The sequence below is a fragment of the Fistularia commersonii genome, chromosome 7 (genome assembly GCF_037954325.1).
Source record: "Fistularia commersonii isolate RoL2024-O1a breed Wild chromosome 7, RoL_Fcom_v1.0, whole genome shotgun sequence".
In the NCBI taxonomy this organism is placed as follows: Eukaryota; Metazoa; Chordata; class Actinopteri; order Syngnathiformes; family Fistulariidae; genus Fistularia; species Fistularia commersonii.
Window position 1 is genome coordinate 2,853,772 of NC_141290.1, and position 17,823 is coordinate 2,871,594.

At 43.1% G+C, this 17,823-nt stretch overlaps 1 protein-coding gene across 2 annotated transcripts; it reads left to right on the plus strand.

Moving 5' to 3' along the window:
• The first annotated feature begins 5,911 nt into the window (after positions 1 to 5,911).
• Positions 5,912 to 17,478, plus strand: LOC147232350 (monoacylglycerol lipase ABHD2-like). Of its 2 annotated transcripts, XM_086149171.1 has the most exons (11): positions 5,912 to 6,019; positions 6,338 to 6,418; positions 7,711 to 7,941; positions 9,095 to 9,270; positions 9,414 to 9,581; positions 9,840 to 10,023; positions 10,856 to 10,948; positions 11,193 to 11,294; positions 11,383 to 11,452; positions 12,955 to 13,039; positions 15,472 to 16,701. In XM_086149171.1, the coding sequence occupies exons 3-11, from the start codon at positions 7,730 to 7,732 to the stop codon at positions 15,735 to 15,737; spliced, it is 1,356 nt and encodes a 451-aa protein (XP_086005297.1). In that variant the 5' UTR covers positions 5,912 to 6,019; positions 6,338 to 6,418; positions 7,711 to 7,729; the 3' UTR covers positions 15,738 to 16,701. The 2 variants fall into 2 exon arrangements, with proteins under 2 accessions (XP_086005297.1, XP_086005296.1); XM_086149170.1 differs by lacking the exon at positions 6,338 to 6,418 and having other exon boundaries at positions 5,943 to 6,019; positions 15,472 to 17,478.
• Positions 17,479 to 17,823: the final 345 nt, after the last annotated feature.

Here is a 17,823-nt window from a genome sequence, read left to right on the forward strand (position 1 = left end):
CCCAGGCAGCACGCTTAAGAACCGAGCACGTGCGCCGAGGCTCCAAACCAATCACGACTCGCGTTCTGATTTTCTGGCCACGCCCCTTCATTCTGGCCCCTCCCTCTTGCTGCTGATAGAAGGATATAAAGGACAGCCGCTCAATTCAAAGGAAGACCCGGATGGAAACACAGGAGCTACGATGAGTTACTGAAAAGAATAAGAATAAGAACAACTTTATTTATCCCGAAGGAAATTGTTGTGCCAGAGTTTCAAGTAAAACATAACAATAATAAATAATAGTAGGAAATTGTATAAATAGTAAAAAAAAAGGGGGGGGGGATAAGAAATACAAATAAAACTATAAAGTGTCAAAGTCAAGGCTATAAAGTGTTTTAAGGTCTAGTGTTTGGATGGTGTTTGGATCGAATCTCTGCATAAAAAAAAATCCCCCATGCATTTCGTTTTTTGTGGAATTCGGCCTTTCTGTGTCGGCCCCCGAAGGTGGACAAGCAATTCACATATGAGAATAAGCGGCGGGATACAGGGTCGAGAGAGTTTACTGCGCTTTTGCAAGTGAAATTGTCGAGATTCGCGGACAGATCACCTTAAAGTTAACTAAATTGAAAAATAAAAGGATAGACAAGAGAGCAACACACAAGAGAAAAAACTGAGTCTCTGAGGAAAAATAAGACCTGCTACTATGACAGCACGACAACAAATTGAGGCCGAAGTGTGATGACAAAAGGCTGGCAATGCTTAAAATAATTCATTCAACACAAAGAATATCTTTGCATTCCTTTTTGTATTATATATATATAGAAGAACACCTTTTTCGCACGAGGCCCTTCAGTCATCCTCCTCATCACCGCAGACATTAAGCTGCAAGAAGTAGCAACCACATGCTAAGAGAACCTCCTGAGGTGTTAGAATTCCTTTTTTTCTCTCCTCCACATTCTCTTCGCTGACCAAGACCGGGTCGCTTGCTAATTTAACTTCATTAAACAGACCGGTAGCAGGTTGAAATCATGCATCTTTAATCCATTATGCCATTTCTTGGCCGAGCCCCTTCGGATGATAAGTTTCTGGGCTCATTTGATAGTTCTGGGAAAATTCCCGTAAGGGTTTCATGCATGAAATCCCGCTCTGAAATGCAGATGAAGGCGAATGTTTGATTGTGGTGAAATGATCTGTGGGCGTTTCTGGAGCGGAGACCCTGCAGCGGGTCAACGTTGGTTTTGTTTTTCTTTCAGAGGGCGTGGGTGTGAGGCAAATGGTTGTTTTTAATGGCTCAGAGCGCGGGGATCCTTCCATCTTTTTAGTCTTGTCGTCTGTCTCGCGCGGAACGATATGGATGCGCGTTTCGGGCCCGAGAGTTCAAAAGGGACGAGTTGAAAGTGAAACAGCTTTGCGTACAAATGTACATTCTGCAGGGGTCGGGCTAGAAACAACATGCGGAGAAGCGACAGGATTGTCTATTCAAGTGAGGTATTTGGTTCAGATCCAATGCAGCGGGTGTATACAAACAAAGATCCAAGCGTTACAGTATACATTTGCAAATACTTGTGTGTTGGTGTGTGTGTGTGTGTGTGTGTGTGTGTGTGTGTGGGTGGGTTGAGTCGTCATCGGATGTTCCGTCGCGGTGACTCATTTCGTGAGACTTCGTCTCTGCGAGATGCTCAATGATTAACTCTGCACAACCAGGTCACGTACGCGCGTAAAAGTTCGGCCGTTCACCCATTCCCCGTAGAATTCCAACTTCCTCCCGTGTTGAGTCGAGCACAAAAAACGTCACTTTTCTCCCACAGATGGGGTTCTGTGGCCGAGCAGCTGCGCACACCAAGTGTTTCTCCTTGAGTGGAAGGGAAAGGTGCACCAACATCCGACTCTGGAGCGGCGGAAACGACCGATCGCGCGTTCAAGGGGATAATGGTTCCGACTTGTTTTTCAGGAGCTGAGGACTTTTTGGGACCAGCTGTGGCGAGAACCATCTCTTGAGCCACGAAATACAGTTTAGCACAAAGCCCCGACCTTTGACCTCCATCTTCTCTTCTGGATGGAAAGCCAAAGCGCCTCCGTACGAAAAGGCGTGGATGGAGAATGGGGTGCGGGTTGCTAACCTGAGAAGAACGCACTCAGCACCAGCTGCAAAAGATCTGGATGAACTGTACACATTTTGACTGACAGGGGAAAAAAAACGTACCCTTCCGTAACCTAGTAACAAGCCACAGCGCGTTAAATGCAACATAATGATCTCACGAGCCGGCGAACAACAAGCTGCTCTTTGAAGGTCCGTTCATACCGCATCGGGTTTGGATCAAATGCAATTAGGAACCACGGCGGCTCAGACCTGACGCTCTGCTGCACGAAAACTTCTAGCTCCCGTTCTCACGACGAGCCGAGCGGGGGAGCGAAAAAAAAAAAGACAACTCATAACCCCGGATGACCTTTTTCAGATGAAAGCTGAGTCTCGCGCTATGCGGCCATACTGAAGCCTTCTTACATCCCCGCTCATTAGTCTGACGGACAGATCTGGAAGACGGGGAATTCACCGTACCATGGGAAATGACAATCCTCCCTCGCTTTACTTGGTACCCAATGAGCGGAGGAAAAGGCGGTTAAAAAAATCCATGTTTCTTCCAATTCGCCAATCACTTGTCCCTTTCCTCCGTGATTTTTTTCAACTTGTGGATAACAAAGCAAAATACTTCACACGAGTTTGTTTCGTCTCACTCGCTTTGCCTCCGCCTACCTTCTATTTCATAACAGAGACGAGCTGAAAGTGTGGATTCGCCGAAAAAGCCGATGTGGACCCGGAACAGCCGCTTGATCTGCGGACGGCTTGGCAGTAAGCGCGTCCTTCAGCGGTCTCTTCCGATGGTTCCTCATCTGTCAGACCGTCTCATGATCGCTCTCCTGCGGGTTGGAGCCAGAGGATGGGCTTAATTATCGCAAAAAAAGTGACGCGAAAAATGGAAATCCCAAGCGACAGGAGTGTGTTTGATGCTAATCCCGGACGTGGAGTGAAGGATAAGCCCGTCGAGTAAAATCCTGTGAAAATGTGAAGCACTTGAAAGGGATTCTGCTCGGCGTTCGCACTTTTTGCACAAAAAATATTTTCAAAAACCGGTGAAGGTGAACTTTCATTTTCCCCCCAAAGACACGAGAAGGCAAATTCTGAGAAGAAGCATCGTCCGCCTGTCACCTGTTTTTTGCTGATTGTTACATTTCTTTTACACAAATTCAATTTTTCAATTAGATTTTTTGTGACTTCTGGTTGTTATAGACAAAAAAAAAAAAATTAAAAAAAATGTGGGTATATATTGATTATTTCTTAATCCAGGGTTCCAGCGAGTATCAATTAATCTAATTTAATGCTTTTAATGCCACTTTAAACAAATTCGGACCATGTGTGATTGCATATATGCTTATTTATTAATGACGTCAGTCATTCACATCTGGAGTAGATTTGGAGTTATTTCTTAGTTTGTTTTCCTTTTTGCTCCAACTTGTAACTTCGTGCAGCGTCAGAAAACCGGCCGTAAACTGCCAATGAAAGACTTCGGCTTGTCAATCATCACACAATTCCGATCAAAATTATTAAATGTTTACATCGCCTAACTAAATTAAACTGCAAATAACAATGTGTTTTTCCATCAAGTTTTTTTTCAATTTCAAATGCCCTAGACATTGAATTTAATGCTTTTTAATTCTATTTTAGGGCTTAATTTTTGCAAAATCTATTTAATGACAATGATCATTTTTCCAGTAATTTGTTTGATCCTCATTTGGTTTTCAGTAATTTCTCACTGATCCTCTATTTGTTCAAGAACAGGCTAAAAACCTTTCTTTTTATGAGTATTTCTTTTATGAATATTAACATTATTATGTCATGTTACTGTTAGCACTTTTAATATTTGACTAGGTTATTTCTTGTTGTAGCAATTTCGTTCAGATGTTTTCTTTTTATCTTGCAATTTTCTTTCTTGTGTCAGAGATTATTTTGTTGTTTTGTGTTGATTATTCAGAAGCTTTCGTCTTAAGCTCTTAAACATGTGAATTTTCAGGTAATTTCATGCTTTTGCTGATTTGTTTGCTGATATTTCCAGGAGGTCAGTCAGACGTGGCGCATAAACTAAAATCAGATTGACACGTTTCCATTTCAGAGGCAAACCAGATCCTTCTTTGCAAAAAGAAAAAAAAAGAAATCCCAATCCTGTTTTAGTTTTGCCTGGAAATAAGAAGTCACCCTTATAAAAAGTTCAGAAAAAAAAATCCAAAACAAATATATGGATGTGAAAATGACTGGGGAACGGGGTGAATACTGCTGTGGCTTCCAGCCGCACACCAAGTCAAACCTCACGCTGCACTTTGCTGCTTTTCCTGACAACCTCGGTTTTGGATTGTTCCAAAGTGAAACGACTGCGACCGAAACGGAGACGCTGAAGGTTTACGTGACCATAAAGATAACGCATCCAACTTTCTCTTTACGTGTGAAGCAGTAACTTCATCGTCATTTGAACATTGAGTGTCTGCGCGATTGAAGAAAATTTAACAAAGCCCTCTTCCACTTCAATCACCCGTTTTTGTTTTGCTAATTTTATATAGCGGAACCGCACTGCCGCAATTACAATAAATCCTGACAGGAAATTATTTAGCTGCTCAAAGTTATTTGCCCCTATTTACATGTAATTTTATTGTAGTATTAACACACTGAAGTCATTGATTTTTCTTTTTATTTATCAGCATTCAATTCCACTCCTCTGTGTGTTTGTTCATTTTTGCATTATTTAGTATATAAATAAAAATAAAACAATGGCCATGCTTCGGGCGTGACTTCTCACAAAGTTGGTGTAATAGTGACCAGATTGTGCCGTAACAAATATTCTGCAGACACAGAAAAGACTTAAAATACAAGCTAGCTGGTTCAAGTTTGAGCCATGGTCCCATCCTAACTTCAAATCCAAGTAAAAACTACAAAGAACTACAAAGGCAATGGCGCTCATCGGGGTCGGGGGGTGCGATAGCGCCCCCTAGCGGCCAAAACACTAAACGAGCTGTTGCTTCTTGTAAAAATAAAAATAACAAAAAACATGTTAAACCAAACTAATCACACACGATAGATAGATAGATAGATAGATAGATAGATAGATAGATAGATAGATAGATAGATAGATATTAATGGTAAAATGTCTGGCCTACAACATGTTATTAGTCACTCTGTTTTAGTGTGTGTTTGTCTAAAATTGATATTGACAAGATGTTATCAGTATTCTGGAAATATGATTCTATAAATCCCAAAATCTTAAACCTTAAAAAAAAAAACAATTCTCACCCACTTAATGTGAATTGTAATAATTTATCTGTATATGTGTTCATAACTGGGCAGTATTTCATTTCATAACAGCTTCGTGTACAATAGTTTTTCATACTCTTGTGCACTCCTTGTCTGTCACTTGTTACTTAAGACACTTTATAGTTTATTTGTATTTCTTATTCTCTTTTTTTTTTACTGTTTATGCAATTTTCAACTATTACTCATTTTTGTTATATTTTTCTTGTAACTCTGGCACAACCATTTCCTTCTGGATAAATAAAGTTTTTCTTATGACTAACCGAAACTTGCGATAAAAACCCCAGCTGTACATGAACTAAACTTCTGTTGCTGGAGAGGAAGTTAGTCATGGTGCATTTTCGTTCTGTCGGACATTAGAAACTTCGGGTGGGGTGACCGAAAAATTCCCCGTCAGCCGGTAAAAAAACACCAGATCCACGCGTGATGTGACGAGTTTGCCATCCGTGGAAAGCCTTTTGAGCAAAATCGGGAAATTCGGATTCGGATTTTTAATTGTTTAGCCGACCTCGAAGTCAAGGAAAGCAAAAAGTCCGGAGCTTTTGCGAGGGTCCGTGAACGCACCGCGCGGAAGGGAGGGCGGGAGCTGTTGCAGCCCCGCTGTCCGCCGCCGCAGGTCGGTCGGTCGGTCGGTAAACACACCGGAGACCCGGCGGGACCCGGACACGGATACGCCTCGAAACGCGGGTAAGAACCGGAAATTATGTTTTAACTTTTTTTTTCAATAACTTTTATCATTTTTAAATAGACGTAGTTTTAAGAGTTTGAAGTAAAAAAAAAAAAAAAAAAAAAACATTGTTTTTTTTGACTGAGTGCTTCGACAAACGAGCAAAGAAGCGGAAAGCTTCGACACCCGTCGTTGTGAGTGTGTTTTTAATCATTGTAAGATTCATTTCCCGTTTGTTTGTCATCGCAAATGACGTGGCTGGGGTGCAGCGATGGGGTTTTTTTGTATTTTTTTTCTTCAAAATCGTGAAAAAGTGGCCCCCACACTCTGTTCTCCAGGACTGAATGAGCATCATCTGGGCGTGTAAAGGGTCTGGAGTTGGACTGTTGCACTTTCTTTAAAAAGTCTCAAAGGTCAAGGTGGGTTCAAAAAGAAAACAAAAACACTACTATTTATACTAAAACAGTAATATGGTTTGACTCGCTGTGAGGTTTTAGCAGGTTTGTAGAAGTTTCAGGAGGGGCCGCTCTGCCACATCAGAGATTTAACTGGATCCACACAGACAGGATGAATCTAAAACTCGTGGCTGTCAGTGGACTGTGATAAATGATTTAGTGAGAGTGTGTGGAAGGCGTGGAATGTGCAAGAGATCCATACTTAGCGCTCCAGAGCAACAAGTAAAAATGTGGGAAAAAAACAAAAACAAAACATTGATGTCCATTTATCGGTAACTCCAACTGAGGGGGAATCCAGCGTGTCAAAGTATAAACATGTAAAAATACATGTAGGCACTGCTAGAAATAGAGGACAGTTGAAGTTTGTAAGAGGCAGCGGTGATGGGGTCAAATTCACTTCTTGTAAAAATATAAACACTCCATTTTCTGGACAAGTCTGCACAATTTTCTGATTTTATTATTTTTTTTGTATGCTTCTGTTGTAACTTATATTTATTGCTTAACGACCTCTACTGCGCTGTCCGCTTTTCTGCTGCTTTTCCCCATTCCAATGTTCTATCTCATCTTTGTGAGAAGTGGGACATCCTTGTTAGCTTAGCAGCATTAATGGCGGTCAATGGGTTTACTAGGCTATGATGCTATTGATGACCGTGCATTGTGCGAAGCTGACCTCCAGGAGGCTGGCTTGTTAGCTTAGCATAATAAATGGCGGTCAGTGGGTTTACTAGGCTATGATGCTATAGACAACTGTGCATTGTGCAGAGCTGACCTCCAGGCCGGCGTGTTAGCTTAGCATAATAAATGGCGGTCAGTGGGTATACTAGGCTATGATGCTATAGACGACTGTGCATTGTGCAGAGCTGACCTCCAGGCCGGCGTGTTAGCTTAGCATAATAAATGGCGGTCAGTGGGTTTACTAAGCTATGATGCTATAGACGACTGTGCATTGCGCAGAGCTGACCTCCAGGCCGGCGTGTTAGCTTAGCATAATAAATGGCGGTCAGTGGGTTTACTAGGCTATGATGCTATAGTTAACTGTGCATTGTGCAGAGCTGACCTCCAGGCCGGTGCTAAAACACCAGTGAGGTGAAAACCCATCTTATGAGTTTTTACTAAATCTAAAGACTTTGCAGAACAGTGCGATTTGAAAATGATTTTTTAAACACAACATGGGAGCAGTGAAATATTTCAAAAGCAAGTTTTGTCCTTGTGTGTCAAATATGCTCACCAGTTTCTCCCTGAAACGACATCCGCAGATCCCCTTTCCTGTCCGCAATGGCCGCCCTCGAGGGCAGCGACGCGCACACCCTGGGCTCGGAGCTGCCGGCCACGTTTGACAGCGTGAAGCTCGCCGCAGTCGCCACCGTCTTGTACATCATCGTCCGCTGCTTGAACCTCAAGAGCCCCACGGCGCCCCCGGAGGTCACCTATCAGGACACGGCGCTCAGCCGCTACCTGCTGAAATCCTGCCCCTTGCTGACCAAAGAGTGAGTGCCTGTCACTACCGGGACGTGTAGTTGAAAGCGGGTTGCGTTGCTCACCAACCGAAATCTAACATCCTTAAAACCGTCTTAATCTGAATGTCCGCACAAGGAGATATTTTAGTTTCTTTTTATGACGATTGTTTTGTTTTTATCTCGATGTCAAATCCATAAGGTCGTACTGTTGTCTGATGCAGCTGCTGGTTAAAGCCCGTTGAGTGGCTTCGTGACTGGAAATTAACTTTAGCATGAAAACATTCGAATCCACCACAAAAGTGAGTAAAAAATATTTTTAGTGCAAATCATGAACCTGAATAAAAGATTAAAACATAAATGAAATTAAATCTTACCTCCAAAAACAACACAACTGTGTTCACAGCGGAGGGACTCTATTTCGCCCCATATAATTGCAAACCAGTTTTCAAGATTAACCTGAAAATGGGAAGAAATATTATGAAAATGCAGCAGAAATTTCACAAGAGATTATTTGCTAAGTGAAAAAAAAACATCCCAGGAAAAAAAAAGGAAAGTGAAGAAACTGACTTCACACGATAGCAGGAATAAATAACTGAGAACAGCAATGTTTTGAATTGCACAAAAATCAAATCAAAAATCAACATAAAAAAAAAACTAAAAAGCATAATCAAAAGTAATGTATGATAAAAGAAAAGAAAAAAAAATTACCTGAAAATAAAAAAACACAAGATTAAGATAAATAATGAAAGTAAAACCTTTAAAAAAAAATTGAAATATTTGTTTTTTTGCACAGGAATGTATTTCCAGACAAATAAGAAAAGTGCTTGAGAAATGACTCAAGTAGGGTTTTTTTTTTTCCCCTCCCCGTTGTATTTGTATTATAAAGACCATTCAGCATAATCTGTGACGAAAGGCCAGAATGGTACCAGATTGACCCGACTCTCTGACCTAAATCCAAGTCTCCCTCGGACCTCAAACCCCGATCACTAGCGGGGAGCCGACCTGCAGGCCTCGGCCTCAGCCGCCTCCACCGCGGCCGGATCTTGCCTCCGATCTCGCACCCGCATATTCGGATCCGTGCCGGTCTGCGGGCCCACGACAGTCCCTGTCTCGTGAATGTGCCGAGTCATCGTCGCGTCCCGGCGGTGTTATGTAACGCGAGGCTCGCCCTCCTCCTCCTCAGATACATTCCTCCCTTGCTGTGGGGGAAGAGCGGCCATCTCCAGACGGCCCTGTATGGAAAGATGGGACGTATCAACACCCCGACGCCCTGCGGGGTCCGCAAGTTCCTCCCGATGCCGGACGGCGCCACGGCGACCTTTGACCTCTTCGAGGCGCTCGGGGACCACAGCACGGGGGGTCAGCAGCCGGGTTCTTTCCGCTTCACGCTCTCGTTGTTCTTAAAACACGTCCCAGCTGAGGTCGACTTGTGGCTCCAAGTTGTATGTTTTGTTTTTTTTTTTATCTTTTTGTGCACTCGTTCCATTTCCTGTGTTTGCCAGATGACATCACCATGGTGATCTGCCCCGGGATCGGTAACCATAGCGAGAAGAACTATATCCGGACCTTTGTGGACTACTCCCAGCGGCAAGGCTACCGCTGCGCAGTGCTCAACCACCTGGGCGCCTTACCTAGCGTGGAGCTCACCTCCCCGCGCATGTTCACCTACGGTAACCGGGGCGACACACAGAGCCGCCTGTCACTCAAATAACACACCACATGAAAGAATAAGATGCTAAAGCTGAGGGGAAGGTTGTTGCTAATGTTGGTTATTCATTCATTCATGAGCTAAACCGCTTATCCTGCACTCAGGGGGCTATTCCGGCTGGTTAACAGCTACAGGGCTACATATAAAAACATCGCTAAATAATAAGGTTAGACGAGACATATAGTTCGTGATCCTTTGTCACACTGTGTGGATTCTGCAGGCTGTACCTGGGAGTACGCCGCCATGGTGAACTACATCAAGCGCTCGCTCCCGGACACGCTGCTGGTGGTGGTGGGCTTCAGCCTGGGCGGGAACATTGTGTGCAAGTTCCTGGGGGAGAACCGGTCCAACCAGGACAGGGTGCTGTGCTGCGTCAGCGTCTGCCAGGGCTACAGCGCACTCAGGTTCGTCTAGCCGGGGGAAAAGTCAACACTGGGTTTGTTTCTGAACGCTTATGCTACAATACCGGTTAGCAATAAAAATGGATTTTGCTTCTTAGACCATCGCGCGGTCTCAAAGTGAGCCGTGACGCATCGGCTTGTATTCTAACGAACGATGCAGCGACAAAAATGCAATGTCAAAGGTCAACGGCAGATAGCAGTTGATGTCAAAACAGCAAGTATGTTAAGTGGGTCAGACCCCGAGGTCGGTTCTCCTCGTCATACATCAACAACCGTCGGGGAAGGGATTCTAGCCGGGCTCAAAAAAATAAAGGGAACACTTGAACAACACACTGTAACTCCAAGTCAATCACACTTGTGTGAAATCATAGTGTCCACTCAGGAAGCAACACAGATTCATTTTGACTTGTTTTAAGGACATTACATCAAAGTTGGATCAGCCTGGAGTTTGTTTTTACACTTTAATTTTGAGTGTGATTCCTAATCCAGACCTCCATGGGTTGATACATTTGATTTCCATTGATCATTTTTGTGTGATTTTGTTGTCAGCACATTCAACTGTGTAAAGAGCAAAGTATTTCATAAGAATATTTCATTCATTTAGATCTAGGATGTGTTTTTTAAGTGTTCCCTTTATTTTTTTGAGCAGTGTATTAACGCCCTACGGAAGTCACTGGTCCGCCAAAGACCCTGAAAACCCTCTATTGCAGGCAGATTTGTGTGTGGAGTGCTTCATTCAATAGAATAACATTAGCTGTAGAAAATATTTACGTTCTAAATATTTCTAAAAGATGCGTGCTGAGCTATATCTTAAAGTGTGTGTGTGTGTGTTTAGAGCCCAGGAAACCTTTCTCCAATGGGACCAGTTCCGCAGACTCTACAACTTTGTGCTGGCAGACAACATGAAGAAGCTGATCCTGTCACACAGGTGAGGAAGTGTTTTTCAATCATTCTTCGAATTCCGCATCGACGTTTGTCCGAGTTTCTCCGCAGAGGGCGGTCGCTGCAGAGCACCGCACCGAAACCCGAGAGGAAACTTCTCAAAAGAGCATTCAGTGACAGTTAAGATGACTGAAAAACAAATACAACCAAAGTTTGATTCATTGCAAAGTAAAAAGCAGGACGTTAGCGATTTAGGAATAACATCGGGATGACGTATTCTGTTTTTCCAGGCACAGCCTTCTCAGCATGAACTCCAGCAGCGTGGGCGACGCAGACCTGAACCGGCTGTGCGCCGCCACGTCCTTGATGCAGATCGACGACAGCATCATGAGGTAAGTCCTCCCCTCGGTTCCCGGCCGGCCCCCGTCGGGGAAAAACCCTCCCCGTCTGACCGATGTGATTTCGTGATTGGTCCCGTAGGAAGTTCCACGGCTACGGCTCCCTGAAGGACTACTACGAGAAGGAGAGCTGCATGCACTACATCCACAAGGTGAGGAGGAAATCTTCCTACAAACAACTACAGCCGCTTGAAGGATTCAGTTCGGACTGAACCGGATTGTTTCCGTTTTACTTGCACTTCCCTTTCATTAACCCATCATAATGTTCAGAAGCCACAACTGCGCTTTGAGGACATTGGGATCTGTTTTTATGAACAAGTTGGGATTTTTAAATACACTGCTCGAAAAAATAAAGAGAACACTTAAAAAACACATCCTAGATCTAAATGAATGAAATATTCTTATGAAATACTTTGCTCTTTACACAGTTGAATGTGCTGACAACAAAATCACACAAAAATGATCAATGGGAATCAAATGTATCAACCCATGGAGGTCTGGATTAGGAATCACACTCAAATTAAAGTGTAAAAACAAACTCCAGGCTGATCCAACTTTGATGTAATGTCCTTAAAACAAGTCAAAATGAATCTGTGTTGCTTCCTGAGTGGACACTATGATTTCACACAAGTGTGATTGACTTGGAGTTACATTGTGTTGTTCAAGTGTTCCCTTTATTTTTTTGAGCAGTATATTTCAACTAAGGGTGTAGACATCGGGGCTGGGTTTTTTTTTTTTTTTTTTTTTCCAGATCAACACCAACTTCTCGCAGATGAGACCCAAACACCGCTATCACAAGCTCTTTTCATTTCCTCGGGAGCCACGAGGGCCAGTTTTAAGCGAAAAGAGGAAAACGCGATGAAAAATGATGTAAACAACGCGGAAAGCTATGGAGTTTGTTCGCGGGTAGATGCAAAAACCTTGTTTCTGGATCGATTTGTTCCACCGTAGGTACGTTTAGGGCAATGTCTTAATGTCAAAAATAGTTCTTGGTCATACGAAGTTATGATTTGTTGAGTATTCACAAAGTTGTTTTTTGTTTTGGATTTGAGTAAGTTACATTACATTACATTACATTGCATTTGGCAGACGCTTTTATCCAAAGCGACTTACAGTAGAGGACATAGGGACTGCAAATACACCTGCAAATACACGATGCACAGGAAATATACAGAACAGACGCGCTTAATCATAAAGATAAAAAAAAAGTAAATCATCAAAAAGGGAAAGCTGCCACCTGCAACCCTGTGTGCGGGATAAGCGTAACAGAAAAAGAAAAATCCCCCTCAAAAAAACCCAGAAATTACTTATTTACCGCAAGTCTTCCTGCAAACATGTCAATATTTAATGAACTTTCCGTTAATACAGTACTTGACATTAGGATACTTGACACGATTTCCTGTTGTTTAGTCTGTAAATTCACGTGACGGCTCGAGTTGAAGTTTATTTCCACGTGCCGCTCACCTGATGAGGGTTCGTACGAGCCTGGCTGTCATGAACGCATGGCGGCGGCGGCGGCGGCGGCGGTACGAGGAAGTGACCAGCTCAGACGCCACCGTTGGACGGAACCACTTCTCCACTGCGAACACAAGACAGTTTGCTTCCTAGATGCTCATAAACATGCAATTAAAAATATTTTTTTTGGGGCTCCCAGGTGTCGGTGCCCCTCCTCCTGCTGAACTCCTCGGACGACCCGCTGGTTCACCAGTCTCTGCTCGCCATTCCGCGCACGCTCTCAGGTTTGTGTCACAACATCCACGCCGGCGGTTGGCGATAACATGACTGGTGATTCTTAGTGAAACTGATCACACGCATTATTTATCACTTAAGTCAAAACATCTGATGGTTTCTTCCGACATGAGTAAACGCGACACGTTCAGTAATCGCAGCCGGCAGGAAACTAGAACCCCGACATTTGATATTCACAGCTGATGGATGTTTAGGGGTAAAAAAATAAATAAAAATAGTCACGCATGGGGACATGTTTTGGTAATAAGGGCCTCCGTCGTGGTCTCGTGATGAAAAAACTCCAGATTACGCGAAGCTCCTGAATGTAGGTCATGTGCCGGAGCAGGAATACGTTCCTTTTTGGCCTTGTTTTCGAACGTCTCCCCGTCGGCGAGGTAGGAGACGAACCGTCATGTATAATAAACCGAACAAAACCTGCCGTCTCTCCTCTTGACACTCAACACTGGAGCCGGATTCCTCGGAGTTGGTCAAGTCCGGCGGCCTCCTCCCTCCCTCCCGCCCTCCCGCCCGCGGCCCAGGCAGTCTTGTTGAATTTTTCAGGGGACATGCGATCCATCCAGGGTGTTGGATCGCGCCGTCTTGGTGCTGCCATTTTTTTTTTTTTTTTAAAAGCCTGCAAGCTGGCGTTCAGGCTAAAAATCAAAACACATCGGATTCGAATGGGTGACAGTATAAATCGAGCGTGTTGACGAGACGGTTTAAGTTCTTCGGGGGACATGTGATCGCCCGAGGATGTTGGATTATCCTGTATGCATATGTGTGTGTGTGTGTGTGTGTGTGTCTGCACCAACCACCGCTTCCTCAATCACGTGTCCTCTCAGCAGTAACAGCTCAGACGTCGTTCAGGAATGGATATTTTTTTAACTCTAAGGTTGTTTTTTTTTTTTTAAGGCCTTTTTGACAGTAGAAAGTGGGGAAAAAAAAATGGAAAACCCTAGTTTAAATGTGAAATACAAAACAATATTTGCATAGGTGAGAAAAATAATGTTTAGCCACAATAACAACCATCACCATTAAATAACCGTGCCCTCGTAATAATGATATGTCCTTTATTTCTACTTTGGCCCATTCTCGCTGATCTTTAAGCTCATTTCTTGTTTATAATGACTTTATTTCCTGTCAGCTCATGAGGGAATATTCTTCTTGTATTTTTTTTTTTCGAATTATTAAATAATTATTTGCATGTTTACTCATTTACAAGAAAATTGTCGCTGATTTGGAGCTCATTTATTGCAAATTTAAACACTCGAAAATCATTATTTTCCTGAATACTTGGTATTCATACAAAACAAGTCCATGGTAAAATCTAAGACTCGGGAGGATAATTGGGGACGTATCGGTTTATTCACCAGCCCTTAGGGGCAGTTCAGCTGCGCTTTTAGTGCTTAGTTAAGTGTCCAGATATCCTTCGGGATGGTTCTTACTTTGGTATGCGAGCTGGTTTATATTTGCTTGTGCTTCTAAAAAAAAAACAAGAAAAAAGACAAGTGCTCGCCTGGAGAAAGAGCGAGCGGTGTCGAGTGGCCGGGGACGGAAAGCCGAGAACAAAAGACACGTGTAAGGCGTGTCCCTGCGGAGCGTCCTCGGACTTAACCATTTTATCACTCTTAGCCACTAAAAGCAGATCGCGTTCAGATTTTATCATTCACGAATAAAACATAGATCAGGGTTCGGCAACCCGTAACACCCAAAGAGCCATTTGGACCCGGTTTCCTCGGAAAAGAAAACACTGGGAGCCGCAATTACTTTTTGACGTCTAAAATTAAAAAAAAAAAAAGGTACCACTGTATATGTTGCTTTTTATTACCTTTACACTTTGTATAAACAAGTGTGTAGTGTGTTGCTTCTGAAATTCACAAAGTATTACGGAGAAAATTAAATCTTATTTATGTAATGAACTCATTTTGAGCTTTGGGCTTTCAGAGCGTTTAGCGGAGCCTTGACCTGAATTTTAAAAATAAATCGGGAAAAAAAAATCACTGTGTCAGTAAACAATAAAAAATAAATATTTGCAAAATATCTTCATAAATATTTATTTTACCCGGTTTATGGGACTTCTGCTCCTGAACTGCTGCACACAGTATCTGCAAATCGGGACTTTACCGGCTTCCGCCAGTGTGACGTTTAATTTGAGCGGCGAAAAATAATAATAATAATTTCATTTAATATTTCAAGATCACAATAATCTTCCAATTTAGAACTAAAAAAGGGAATTAACACAAATGGAATACACTCTAATCAAATATTTATAATTTATTTTCCCAAGCCACTCGGAGCCGCAGTGTAAAGATGAAAGAGCCGCGGGTTGCCGACCCCTGACATAGATAATAAGAGAAATAATCAGTAGGAAAAAAGGCATTTGGATGTTTGGAGCAGAAAGGCGGGGAGGGAAAAACAATCTCCTTTTGTGCTTTCCCTCCAGAAAAGATGCCCAATGTGATGTTCGCCCTCACCCAGCATGGAGGCCACCTGGGCTTCTTCGAGGGCGCCGTGCTCGTCCCCCAGCCCCTCACCTGGATGGACAAGGTGGTGGTCCAGTACGCCGACGCCATGTGCCAGTGGGAGCGGACCAGGCCGGCCTGCCGGAGCAGCAGCAGCAGCAGCAGCCGGGGAAGGAACTCCTGCCCGAAGGACGCGGGGCATCTCTGCAAGACAACGGACGAAAACCAAGTGGACGACCCTCTGTAGCCGCCTTCGCGGAAGCCATTACTGTCAGATGGTACGCTGAGATACAGCGGAAGCCCCGGGGGGGGGGGGAATTCCACAGGCGGAAAAATACCTAAGGATACCAGGGATAGATATTCAACCGGGCTCGGAGCGAGCGGACCGGCCCGTCAGCTTACTCAGAAAAGCATTTTAATGGGTAATATATTTTAATGTGTCTATTGAGGCCCCCCCCCCCCCCCCCAAAAAAAAAAAAAAAAAACGGACGAGAATCAACTTTTACATGGGTCTACTCTTGGTAAATTTAACCCTATGGTTATTTGTTAACCGCGTTTACTGCTATTTGCAGGGTACAGTATAATTAAGCAGTAAAAAAAATAAGCCGTGTCAGGTTTAAAAGTCCAATATGAAAAAGAAATAGTCTGAGTGAGTAAGACGTTATAGTAGCCTTTGGAGCAAACACTGCACACTGGAGAATCCAGAATCTGACCTCCGTGGTGTAATAGCACCCCTCGGTAAGTCGTGCCTTGTTGTTTCGTAACCCACTTCCACTCCAAAGTAGCGTGGGTCGCCCCCTGCTGTTTCTCAGCAAACCAGCTTCCCGGAAAGGTCTTTTTTAGATTATATTTATATATAAATACACACACACACACGTGGCTTAAAGTGGGTCATCAATGCGATGATGACATTTTGTCGACTTGTATTCTAACTTGCTATATTTGACCGCCATCCTTACGCCCGCTGTTTTTTTTAAAGTGCCTTTGTATAAATCCTGATGTATACTCGATATCTGGTGAGCAGCATCTGAACATGAATTCTTCATTGATCGGTTTTAATTTCTTGATTTTTTTGCTGTTCCAGACAGGAATGGAAACGGGCGTAAAAGCCTCTTAAATCTATGTACTCACGGCGAAAGACATACATGGATCAATATCATGAAGTAAACTTGAATTTAATCGAATGGAGATTCAAGTTATGGTAAATTTCATCCTGATTTTACATGTCGCGCTTTCGGTGACTTGATACTTTTAAATGTGATTGTTGTTGAGCTCTACAAACACAACTGTTACTTTTTTATTGCGAAAGCGGTTTGTGCCTCAGACGGTAAAAGTTAATTAATGTTCTCCAAAAGGGCTTAAACACCAGGCTGTGGTGTGATTATTGATGATCTCACATTCATGAAAACATGGGTTTCTTTTTGAAAGAGATTTAGCGTTGATCAAAATGTAAGAACCTGCTCATTTTGTAACTTTATGGGTTTTTTTTTCCTCATATTTCTTGGTTCTGCCGAGATGCTTTACGCTGCTATCTTAATGTCCGATTGTTCCAGCTGGCAGATTCTGGACGCGGAGACGCATCCAGCCTTCAGTTGACAACGGCCACATGGTTTGACTCTGTAAAATGTTGTTTAGCGCGTTATTATATACGGTATGTCACTCTAGAGCAACAAACGGCGAAACAATGAGCGACTGCTGGGTGCCGCTAATGTTTACAGGAAACATTTGGGCTTTTCTAGTTGTACTGGACTTCCCATTATAATTGTTATGTGTTTTTGTTACAGCTTAAATGAAGGTGAAAAGTCTAAGCATTCCTTTGCACCAACTTCGGCCTGTTGCTAGAGCGTCAACCCTCGGTTTTCTCTGTTCACAGTTGCTTTCAGTTTCGTCTTGTCACAATTAGCCTTGTGTCAAAACTGTAATATCTATGTATTAACACAGCTGTGTTTAGATTTTTTTTTTTTTTTTTTTTTTTAGGGCAGCTCCCACATATCTGCTCCAAGTTACAACTCCGAGAGGAGTTGAACGGGAGCGCCTTAAATGGGGCGGCAAAACTGCAAAAATAAACAAATGAACCCCGTGAAAACCATTCAAATCGCATTTCAGATATGGTGAATAATTTCATTCATACTTTTTTTAATTCACTGAATTTTTGAGGTTTGCCAGTTTCCCTCCCAGAGAGTTTCTACAATTGGTAGCGCCGACAAAGATGTGGACCGTGTTAAAACAGCCCCTCGGGACTTTGCAGTGGTATAAAGGGCTGTGTCAAATCAATGTTCAAAATGGAAAATTAAATTTTGCGTTCATTTCGTTGCAACCTTTGGTTCAGAGTA